At 39.3% G+C, this 12,513-nt stretch overlaps 1 protein-coding gene across 6 annotated transcripts in view; it reads right to left on the reverse strand.

Moving 5' to 3' along the window:
* FSIP1 (fibrous sheath interacting protein 1) overlaps nt 1–12,513 on the reverse strand; it is a 240,153-nt gene that overhangs the window by 161,314 nt on the left and 66,326 nt on the right. For all 6 annotated transcript variants that reach the window (XM_064374473.1, XM_064374471.1, XM_012462523.2 and 3 more), the window contains one exon: nt 1,080–1,217. In XM_064374473.1, coding sequence (XP_064230543.1) covers nt 1,080–1,217 — 138 coding nt within the window. The remainder of the gene's footprint in view (nt 1–1,079; nt 1,218–12,513) is intronic.

The following is a 12,513-nucleotide window of genomic DNA, read 5'->3' on the forward strand; positions in this document are numbered from 1 at the left end:
AATAATGAGAGAAGGGAGTGACTGGAGACAAGAAATCCTATAAAACACAGGTTGTAAGTGGCTAAGGCATGAAGTGACAACACTGAGAGAAGGATGATAAAAGCAGGGACAAAAAAAGGTTTTGAGTCATAAGAAACTCAGGAGGATATGGCAACAAATTAGTCATATTGGTTAAAACTCAAAGAGGCTTGAAGATCATCATCATCATCACCCAAGATGACAGAATTTAGTAGGAGACCAAAGGGTTTACTGCAGGTAATTACTGCAAGACCACAGTCACAAGCTCAGCCTTGACATCGTTAATTTTAGGTAAAATCCAGCTGAAAGCATGCAATGAGTAGCTGGAAAATCATATTATAGAGCATTTCTAATAGGTTCATAGTAACAACCAACTCACAATTTAGTTCCTTTAAGAGTTTCCACTCATCAGTAATGACATGTCTTTATGTTGAGCAAGAAAAACAAGAAGTAGGCCAAGAAAGATTCGGAATGCATTAAAATTAATTAATTACTAATAACATGTTAGTAATTATGAACAAAAAGTGGGAGAATTTAATCCTGTAAGTTCAAAACATAAGGATGATTTTAGGGAGAACTACCAAATTTTTCCACAAAAAGTGAATATTTGTGTCACTGTCAGAATATTATGATTATGGATTATTATTCTGGCTTCAGATAGTATCTTACACACTATCTGAAGTCAGACTATGTTTTATATGTTATTTAACATTTTATATCATATAAATTGCTTAAGAATATCAAAGTCCTATGAATTATATTTTTAGCTTTTATTTACATTGTTAGTGACAAATTCACATGGCTGATTTAACACATGAGAACAGTCATAAAACAATCAAAAGAGACTGAAATCTTTTTTGGTACAATTGTTGGTTACAATTAAACTTTAAATAAGAGAGATGGTCAGGTGTGGTGGCTCACACCTGTAATCCTGCTGCTTTGGGAGGCTGAGGTGGGCAGGTCATTTGAGCCCAGGAGTTCGAGACCAGCCTAAACAACATAGTGAGACCCAGCCTCTATTTTTCCTAAAAAAATTAATTTTAAAAAAAAGAAAGACTTACCACATTTTCCTTCATCTTTCTCAGCTTTTCATCAATCTCTCTCAGCCGATTATGTAGATCCCGTTGCTCTTTGGTGTTCCTAAGTACCTTTTCTCCTGGAGTTATTTCCATATTTCTTTCACCATCAAGGTCAGATTCCTAATTAAACACACACACACACATCATTCCCAGGCTGGATATGTGCTGTCACATGCTACCTCAAAGCGACTGAGCCTTGAGGTCAGCATTGCCTCTCAAACAATATTTCTTCCCTTCAAAGCAATATTTATAATGCTCTAAAGTCTTCCCATTTTAGGAGGTAAAGGTCCAACTGTACACAAAACAAGTAGGAAAACAAGCCCAACTTCTGTAATCATCTGGGAAGCAGGAGACAGTGAAAAGAGCTGGGGCCAGAAAACAGGAACCTGGGTTCTGGTCCCTGCTCTGATACCTACCAGCTTGAGATCTTAGACTCTTCTCTAAATTTCAAGTTCACCATGTATAAATAATAAGAAAAAAAAACTCTGCCCATCCATATTATTAGAGGCAGCTGTGTAATAATGGGAATAAAACTGGACTTGGCAAGGTCAGGAGTTTTGAATCTTCGTCCTGCCTGGTTCCTGACCAGACTGACCTTAAAAAATGAATTAATCTCTCTGAGCTTCAGTTTCATCATCTGTAAAACGATGATAATAATGATAGATCTAGGCTAAAAATCATCACAGTATGTAGTAGGCATGCAACAAATATTAATGCCAAACAAATGTGATCTGAATATGACCTTTGAAAAGAATAAGTATTATATAACGAAAGTACTTCATTATTATCTGCAATATTTATATTGACAGAACCATATTTTCCCAAAGTTAATGTTATTTCTGGGTGATAAAAATGGGCATTTCTTGATTGGAATTTCATCCTGTATCTAAGATTAAACTTCCTTTCTTGCACACATCTGCTCTGTGTTGCCATATAAGTAATGGGCAGGAATGGCATTTTTGAAATCACTCAAGCCATAATGCTGCTACTCCCTCATTCCTTACATAGAGATGGTCACCAGGAATCTCACTACCTAGTTGCCAATCCCTAATACCTCTCTAATCACGGCACTCGTTTCTTTCTCACTGTCTTAGTTCAGATATCCTCATCATTCACCAGTAGTTTTAAAACTCCAGTGAGCTTCAGAATCACCTCCAGAGCCCAAGAAAAAATGCAAAGAACCAGCCTCCACCCAGAGATTCTGATTCAAAAAGTAAGGACAGGACAGGCACGGTGGCTCACACCTATAACAGCAACACTCCAGAAGGCCAAGTCAGGAGGATCCCTTGAGCCTGGGCAACAGAGTGAGACGCAATATTAAATAATAAAAAAAATTAGCCAGGCACAGTAACAGTTGGCCTAGAGTCCCAGCCACTTGGGAGGCTGAGGTGGGAGGATCACTTGAACCTGGGAGGTTGAGGCTGCAGTGAGCTGTGATCACACCACTGCACTCCAGACTGGGCAACAGAATGAGACTCTGCCTCAAAAAAAGAAAAAAAGGACTAAGCACTAATAAACTGATGCACACCTATGTGGCCTCAATCATGTCAGCGTCACCACCAGAGACGTCGCTCACTGCCTGTGGAAGTCCGACCTGCAGACCCTGATTTAACGACAGATGAATGAATGCATTCTCACACCATTACAGTGATTCAAGTGGGCTAGGGATGGCCACTGGCTGCTTTCAGAGGATGAAATGCCAACCTGCCTCAATAAAACCTTTTGGCCTTCCAAAGGTTTGAGACTATAATCTATAACTTTCCCTAAGTATTTTCTGTAATATTTTGCCACCACCCCAAATGAATATCAACACACCTATTTGAGAATTCAAGAACTACTAACTTAAGTTGCTGCTGGAGCCTCCTGGCTGGTCTTGATGCTATGAGTCACCCTGTTCACTCCACTGCAGGGAGGTCACAGAACAAGGTGCAAAGTCTTCATGCTGTAGGCCCTGTCAGTCTCTTCAGTCTCGTTTTCCACTGCTTGAGACTCAGACTCAAATGTGCAGCAATATTCACCACTTCTAGTTCCTCCCATTCCAACCCTCAACTCCTTGTGGAGACTCCTACCCATTTTGAGCCCAATTCAAGCATATTTCCACTATAAAATATTCCCTGACATACCCACAAAGGACAAATTATTCTCTCAGCCACACCACATGTTCCTTTATTGCACTTACCACACTGTCGCTGCCCAGACAGTGACATGGCTGGCCCTATTCTCTGTGTCCCAATGCAAACTATAATTCCAAAGCTGTATAAGCACTGGCCAATGGACTGTAATTTTGATTTTCAAAACTTTGATCAAACTAGTAATGAATTTCAGTAAGATTCATATTGTATACAATTCTACCAAGCAAATTACTAAAAGAGCGCATCAATTTCAAGAAGTAATTACTTTATATTTGACTTCATTTCTCACTTCTGGTAGCTTTCAATCTCTAGAAGCATCCTAATATGGTTTGGATCTGTGTTCCTACCAAATCTCATGTAAATTATAATCCCTAGTGTTGGAAGTGGCCTGGTGGGAAGTGACTGGGTCATGGGGGTGGAGTTCTCATGAATGGGTTAGCACCATACCCTCAGTGGTGTTTTCATGATAGTGAGTGAGTTATCATGAGGTCTGATTGTTTAGAAGGTGTGCAGCACCTCCCTCTTCTCTCTCTTTCTCTTACTCTGGCCATGTAAGATGTGCCTGCTTCCCCTTCACCTTCTACCATGATTGTAAGTTTCCTAAGGCCTCCCCAAAAGCAGAAGCTGCTATGCCTCTTGTACAGCCTGCAGAACTGTGAGCCAATTAAACCTCCTTTCTTTATAAATTCCCAGTCTCAGGTATTTCTTTACAGCAGTGAGAGAACAGACTAATACACATTTAGAGACTGAATTATTATAGGAAACAATTTTTAAAGAAAATCTAACGTTAGGGAACGGTTTGGAAAAAATGCTATCAAATTCTCTTTGTAATGCTAAGCAGTCAGCATTTTACAAACTTTTTTTTTTTTTTTTTTTGAGACAGAGTCTTGCTCTGTCACCAGGCCCCAGGCTGGAGTGCAGTGGCACAATCTCGGCTCATTGCAACCTCCAACTCCCAGTTCAAGCAATTCTCCTGCCTCAACCTCCCAAGTAGCTGGAACTACAGGCACACGCCACCATGCCCAGCTAATTTTTATATTTTAGTAGAGAGAGAGTTTTGCCATGTTGACCAGGATGGTCTCAATCTCTTGACTTTGTGCTCCACCTGCCTAGGCCTCCCAAAGTGTTGGGATTACAGGCGTGAGCCACCGTGCCCAGCCCATTTTACAAACTTTTATGAAGATATACCTGCTATGAAGTAGGACACATGGTAATCTGAAAAAAACCCACACTGGATTTCAGTTTTAAATGGAATTATTTTAATAATCTACAACTATGATTTTTTTCTAAATCTCGTGGCAAGCAAAGAGAAGACACAGAAAGAAAAAAAATTATAAGTTGCATTTAGCAGTATTTTTAAATGTTGTTTTATCCAAAGCCACCATTGAGAAAGTGGACAAACCACCGACCAAGAGAAAACGTTCATAACATACAAATCCAACAGAGGACTTGTATCCAGAATATATCAGGAACTCCGACAACTCGATAATAAAAATAATAAAATAGACAATAATAATTAATCAAATGAAAATCAAATTCTATAAAGACTTGCACAGATACTTCATAAAAGAAGTTCTGTGCATGACACATAAGAACATGAAAACCTCCTCAACATCATTAGTCACTGGGGAAATGCAATTAAACCACAACGAGATAATACTACACAGCTATTACCACGGCCCAGATGAAGAACTCTGTGAACACCAAATACTGGAAATGTGGGAAAAAAAGGAGGACTGTCTTACACTGTCTGCAATGCACAGCCACTTTGAAAAACTGGCCATTTCTTTAAAAGTTAAATGTTTGTCAATCATTTAACTTTTTGTCAATCCTGTGGCCCAAAAATTCAACTCCTATGAATTTATCAAGGAGAAATTAAAATATATGACTAAAGCCTTGTACACAAATGTTTGTGGCAGCTAAAAACTGAAAACGGCCCAGGTGTCCCTCAAAAGAAGTATGATAAACTATGGTGAGCAGCTGCCACAAGCTGGGACAATCAAGGTGTTTCTCCTCGAGCTGGGTCTTCAGGTTAGGATAGTCAAAGTGAGGAGAGGAGTTCTAGGAGAGTAGAAGACAGAAGGCGAGAGAGCTCGGGGTATTTTTCTCCTTCCCCTCATGCTTTGGCATCTCAGTTTGGGCAGTGATATATCCCTGAGATGTGCAGAGTTTTCTTAGATTCAGCTGCATATTCATGCTCACACTTAGAGCCACTCTACTCAGAAGGCAGGAAACACAGCAGGGCAGTATCAGGTATCCCTTTTCAATGGGAGTGTTTGCTACAGTCCATGCCAAAACAATATAAGTATAAAGAGCAAAACAGGTATAAGCTGCCTGTCTTAAAATCCTCATATCCCACAGGAGCCATTATCTCTTGAAATGCCTCCATAGGCACACTGAGTCCAAGGACCCAGCAAGAACCACGCCCGGCCACAAGAATCACCGCACTCAGAGATGCCCAAAATACGGCTTCTCCATTAGGTCTTTGTAAGTCTCCCAATCCAAGGATCATTTTTAGCATAAGAAAAATTGTCTCCTAACATATTCAGCATGCCAACTCTTCTCAGGTTGCCAAGGAAACAGAGTTTGGAAACTACAGCTCAAATGCTCATGCTGAGGGGGCTGGGGTTGGCTAACCTTTTGCCCACGTCCTCTATTACTACAACTTCAAATAGCCAGTTCTTCTCCCACAACTCCAGCTCTTATTGAGCTCTCACACACTTTTTCTTCCCCTTGTCCACTGTGGGTAGTCTCCAGGTGTCCCAACATCCCTTGTTACCTCCTTTAAATCTACATAAATAGTCCCTTTGTATAATTATCTTCAAAATCCAAGCTAGGTATTCCTTGTGTTTCTGTCAAAAACTCTAGCTGATGGGGGCAGGTGGGGAGAGAAAAAGAGAGATAAGAGAAATAGACTGGAAGGAAATTTAACAATAATTAACTTGGTAAAAATCCTGATTATTTAATTTTATTTTTCTTATTTTTTACTGTAGTTCCTGAATTTCCTACAATAAACATGTATCATTTTCATAAGCAGGTAAGCCTTTTATTTTGAGACAGGTTCTTATTCTGCTGCCCAGGCTGGAGTACAGTGGCACAGCCACACCTCACTGCAGCCTCAACCTCAAGGCTCAAGATCCCACCTCAGCCTCCCAAAAGGCTGGGACTACAGGTGCCCACCACCTTGCCTGGCTGGTTTTTTTTTTTTTCTTTATGAAGAAGAAATAGGTTTCCCTATATTGCCCAGGCTGATTTTGAACTCCTAGGCTCAAAGTAACCTCCCACCTCAGCCTGTCAAAGTGCTGGGATTACAGATGTGAGCCACTGCTTTTTATTTTTAAGAAATTTTTCTACCAAGGCCCCTTCTGTCCTGCTCTGACAATGTGACTCTCCACACCTAAGATGTATAGGCCCGAAGGTTGGATTCTAGCTCCAGTTCTGATGGAACAGTTAGCTGTGTACTTTTGAGGAAGTCACCTTCGCTTTCTGGGTCTCTATTACTTCTGAGAAAGTGACTTCCCCCTCTAATAACTTAATGAGTCTGTAATTCTTTACAGTTAGACCCAAAGGATATATAAAAACTTTCTTCTGTCACGGTCTCTGATGGCATAACTATATAGTTCAAATACTTGAAAAATATTGTATAATGAAAGCAGAGGCCAGGAGGGGTCAGCAAAAGGTAGCCACTGATGCTGCAAATATTGCCCAGCTGCATACTCAAAAAGCTCTGTGGCACCAGGAAAGATTCTTTTCTCACAACAAAGTGCCAACCAGTACTGTCTATCTTCGTGATCATCAGGAAATATCTTGATTCCTCATAGTATAAATGTTTAATCAGATTCTCTGACCAACATATCATTTCTGTGTTTCTGAGTCATACAGGAATGCTTTTATGGAGAACTCAGTAAAAGCTCTCCTCGATATGCCGCTAGAAGAGAACTGTCCCTGAGGTCGAGGTCAAAAGACATTTGTTGATTTGAAGAATTGGTTGCCAAGAGATTCTGAGTTTATCCTTAGAAAAAGTATCTGTGGTGTTGACTAGGCCAAAAGGGGTCTTTGAAGCAAAATAAACTCATTTTCAAAAGTCAAAAACAGAGGAAATTACCCACCACTTCATAAGTTGTCTGATACGCAAATAAGGCACACGTTAAGGATTGGGAAAAGACAAACCTGCTTAAATAAAGCCAGCCTGACCTGTTTTCAAGGTAATGCTATATACATTTCCATAGAATCCTGTTATTTCCTGTCATCAGATGGATCATGTGCTTGGCAGTACCAAAAGTAGGGAAAAAAAATATTCAAGCAGATTGTTTTTATCACCTTGGAATAATGCCATAAAATGAAGGAAAACTTGACTACATCAGAAGCTTAACACAGGAAAACAAAGAAATATAAACTTCACAGTAACCTGTAAAATGTAGGTGGCAAGGGCAATTTCCCAGATTTAACTGGAGGTCTAACAGATTGGCACTGGAGGTAAAGACCTCTGAAGTAACGTCTTGTTTGTTCCTCAACCCAGAAATCCACGCTCCTGCAGCTTCTATGGGTTTTGGAAATGAGCAGATGGTCAATAAGATTTCTGTGCCTATGACTAACATACATTTTTAAAACTCTAAATTCCTGCCCTCAACCAACAACATTAAGAACATCTGGGGTCAAGTAGAGTCCATGGCCATTACTGGAACTATACAAATCCCTGGGCCCAATAATAAAACATCTTTCAGAATTACATGTCAAACAATGGTCTGTATTTCCTCAATTTTAGCTAATATTGAGACAGGAAGAGACAAAAAAAGAAAAGTTAACTATTGCTGTCAGCAATAATAGCATGATCTTGGCAAGAAAAGAGATCAATAAAAACTACAATTTTCCTCAATCAAGTGTTTGCTAATTTTTTCTGGAGCTTACCAAATTGTGTTCAACTGAATCAATATTTTAAGAATAAGAAAATAAATAAAAGCAAGGAAAACCTTTATATTCAATTAAACTAGTCGGTTTAAGAACACAGTGATGCCTGCTGTCAATCAGAGCCATTTCTGAGGCCCTTCCCAACCAGAAAAACATATATATAACGATGAACTGGAATTCTAGATTTAGTTACACTGATTGCATGAGAGATGAATAAACTATACTTGCATAAAAGAGCCAAATGGAATAGAATTTACTATTGAATCCAGTTGCTAAGGATTTAAGAAATTGAATGCTTACATAACTCCTATATCTTAGATATTTCTGGAGAGAGCTGCAATCTAATACATCTACAAATAAGAAATATGGTAACTAAATTATAGAACATCACTCAGTTTTATGGTGGGATTTACAATATGTGGGAAGAACGAACCGATCTGTTGAAGGTTACGAGATGGATTCAGAAAGGTATGCACAGTTAAACCACAGAGCTTAAGAAAAAATTGCTTCAATTAGTTCTCTTGCTAAGATAAAATGAAAATAAAAAGCAGATGTAAAAACTGCAACCACATATTATTCACATTACAGAAACAACAGTAATATGCCATTCTTTCTTTTGACTGTGACCACATGCTTAGTTTTAAACTAAGGAAATCAGATACGTAAAAGCTAAATGCTGCTTTTAAAATGGTGCCATAAAGTTAAGTGCTGGGCCAGAGCATCTATATGAGAACATCACAATCAGCCAGCTGATAAGGAAAAGAAGACTTCTTATCTGTCCTTTCCACAGAGACCAACACCTCCTTCATCTCTGAGCCACATTCCTAGAGTTATTCAAACTATTCTGACTCAACCGCATTTATCATCCTAAATCTATGTGCTGCATACCAGCTTACCACCTTATAGTTATCATACACACATAGGTCAGAAAGTCTATGTTTCAACTTGTTCAAGAAACTGTTTTCTTGACCAACAAAAAGAAATCTTCAAAGGAATTTTTAAAATATCACACCTTCACCAGATAACCTTTCCTTTCTCTGTGCTCTCGCAGCCCTTTCCTTTGTCTGTGCTCTCGCAGCATACACTTTCCGTGCTTTTCATTCAATCAGTGCCCATCTGGTGGTGGTTCTTGTTTCACTCACAGTCACTCCACAACTTGTTCTATGTTTACATCATATCCTCCAGTATCCTACAAGCTGCCTTGAGGTCAGAGATGAAGCTTCATTCTAGTCTGGATACGAAGCTTCATTTTAGTCTGGATGCTACATCAGCCACTATAGTGTCTCCTATGAAATAAGCAGACATTCAGAAATGTTTTGATGGTCTCTGCAAGGGCTGGACAAGTAACATAAATGTATGAAGTGGGCCTCAGGGCCTGCCATACAAAGAGTGGTGAGTAACTGAGGCAAACTGGAGAATCTGTGCCCTGTAGAAAGAGCAGTCACTATTCAGCTCAATCCGGTAATTGCCAAGTGAGAATTTAAGTCTAATGCTGGTATATTTTCTAATTTTAATTTTTCAAGACAGAACTAGAAATTTGGATTTTTATAGGAATTCACCTAATTTTTAAATGTTGGCTAAAAAATATCTTTAAATCCTTTGTAAGCAAAAGGAAACCCATCTGGGAGCTTAATTTGTCCTGTAGGCCAGAGGTTCCTGACCCCCAGGCCATGGATGGTTCTGGTAGGTGGCCTGTTAGGAACAGCCGCCCCACAGCAGGAGGTGAGCAGCAGGTGCAAGTGAAGCTTCATCTGTATTTGCAGCCGCTCTCTATCACTAACATTACCACCTGAGCTCTGCCTCCCATTAGATCAGCAGCGGCATTAGATTCTCATAGGAGTGCAAACTCTATCGTGAACTGCCCATGTGAGGGATCTAGGTTGTGTGCTCCTTATGAGAATCTAATACCTGGTGATCTGTCACTGTCTCCCATCACCCCCAGATGGAACCATCTAGTTGCGGGAAAACAAGCTCAGGGCTCCCACTGATTCTATATTATGGTGAGTTGTATAAATATTTCATTATGTAATAATATAGAATGTAATAATAATAGAAATAAAGTACACAATACATGTAATGTGCTTGAATCATCACAAAACCATCCCCCTCCCTGGGTGTGCAGAAGAATTGTCTTCCAGGAAACCAATCTCTGATGCCAAAATGGTTGGGGACCACTGCTGTAGGCCACCAGTTTTCAGCCTCATGATACATAATGGTAGTCTTCTTACGTGTCTCTGATCGCTCTGCCTCCTTCCCTAGTTCCTCTTCCTCCTCCTGCCCCTCACTTATGGAAACAGACTTTCTGAATATTCCTTGGATGTGCTCCCTCTCTCTCCTCTGAACCACCACAGCACTTTACTTATAGCCTTCTATGAGCCTGTAACCCCAGCACTTTGGGAGGTTGGCTCATGTCTGTGATCCCAGCACTTTGGGAGGTTGTGACAAGTGGATCTCTTGAGGCCAGGAGATCAAGACCAGCCTGGGCAATACAGTGAGACCACATTGCTACAAAAAAATCTTAAAATTAGCTGGTGATGGCGTGCACCTATAGTCCCAGCTTCTGGGGAGAGTAAGGTTGGAGGATTGCTTGGGCCCAGGAGGTGAAGGCTGCAGCAAGCCATGATTGCACCACTGTACTCCAGCCTGGGTGACAGAGCAAGACCTTGTCTCTTGAAGAAAAAAAAAAGGTTTTCTATGGCACTCGCCTATGCTGTCTTGTCCACAGTTTTCTATGTATACTCAATACCTCCCATAAGGAAATAAGTTCTTTATATCATTTATAACAATAATATCATTGGCTGGGTTCTGTGTCAGACACTGTGCTAAATACTTTATGTATATTAACTTAGATACTATTTACAAGAACCCTAAAGAATATTAGTATTATTTTATAAATAAGGAAAATGAGGTTTAGAGAGCTTCTAATTAGTGCCCAAGTCCACAGAACTAGTAAATGCTAGAGCCAAATCTGAAGTGAGAATTTTTGATTCCAAAGTATTTTATTTGCCTGATTCATCTTTAAGTTCTCTACAATTCCTTACATCCAGGAGGTTTCAATATATGCTGAATCAATTGTTCAAAAACAGAAATTTACATTCCACTTAAAAGAAATTCTTTCTTAAGGAGCGCAGAGAAAAATTACTGGTGAGTTAATGGTTTGCAGAAGAGTTAAAAATAAAATGAATATGAACTATGAATATTTGTGGGTTAGTAACTGATTGGAACTCATTTATCAACTAAATAGATACATAGAGTTTATTCAAGATACAGTGTATTTATTCAAAAAGTAGTCCAATCCAAAATAATATCCCTAAAATAATTTGCCATGTTAGCATTTCTGCTTTGAAAATTCAATGTGCAATGCTGGTTTTAGTTAGAAATGAAGAAATGCCAAAGGGAAATTGAACAAAAGCTCAAAAGATATTCTTTTTTTGCATGCAAGAAGCATAAAATTTCTTTTTAACAACTACATTATATTTCTGTTTCTGCATCCAATGGGAGTCCCAAAATGTTGTTTTCTCTTTTCTCTCCAAATATATGTTGTTTCACATAAAAACACATAATCTCAGCATATACCAGAAATGTAAGGTACTGGCTTTTCTTTTATTTTTTAAAAATCTTATCTGAACTATAAATGTGAACTCTGAAAATGTGATTGACTTGATAATGAGAAAATATGACCATATTCACGCTTTTTATTTGAAGTCCTAAGGGACAAACAAATCTCTGAATTATCTGTCTCTTTCAAGAAGAGGAGGAATCAAGGGTCACCAGGTCATTCTCACACTATATTTTTGCCAAAAATATAGCTTTTGGATGGCTATATCAGTGTCTTGGACTTCACAGACCTCACTTCATTTGACAGCCACAAAAAGGACATTATATTTTCTATTATTTAAGACCATAGTTTATCTCTGATATTTCAGCTACCCTTGAAATTTAACAACAAAAAAAAAATCAACTGAAACATGAAAAGAACAAAGAGTATCTCTGAAACATTTTATTATCTCATCTAGGGTTCCTCCTTTTTGAAAAATAGAATTCAGTAACATAAACTAGCCTAACTCATGTCTAACTACTGAGATACAGCCGGGCATGGTGGCTCACACCTGTAATCCTAGCACTCTGGGAGGCCAAGGCAGGCAGATCATGAGGTCAGGATATAGAGACCATCCTGACCAACATCGTGAAACCCCATCTCTACTAAAAATACAAAAATTAGCTGGGCATGGTGGCACGCGCCTGTAGTCCCAGCTCCTCAGGAGGCTGAGGCAGGAGAATCACTTGAACCCAGGAGGCACAGGTTGCAGTGAGCTGAGCCAAGGTCACACTCCAGCCTGGCAACAGAGTGAGACTCCGTCTTAAAAATAAAAAAA

Source organism: Aotus nancymaae, unplaced genomic scaffold (genome assembly GCF_030222135.1).
Source record: "Aotus nancymaae isolate 86718 unplaced genomic scaffold, 86718_ANA_hifiasm-v0.15.2.pri h1tg000011l, whole genome shotgun sequence".
NCBI classification, from domain to species: Eukaryota; Metazoa; Chordata; class Mammalia; order Primates; family Aotidae; genus Aotus; species Aotus nancymaae.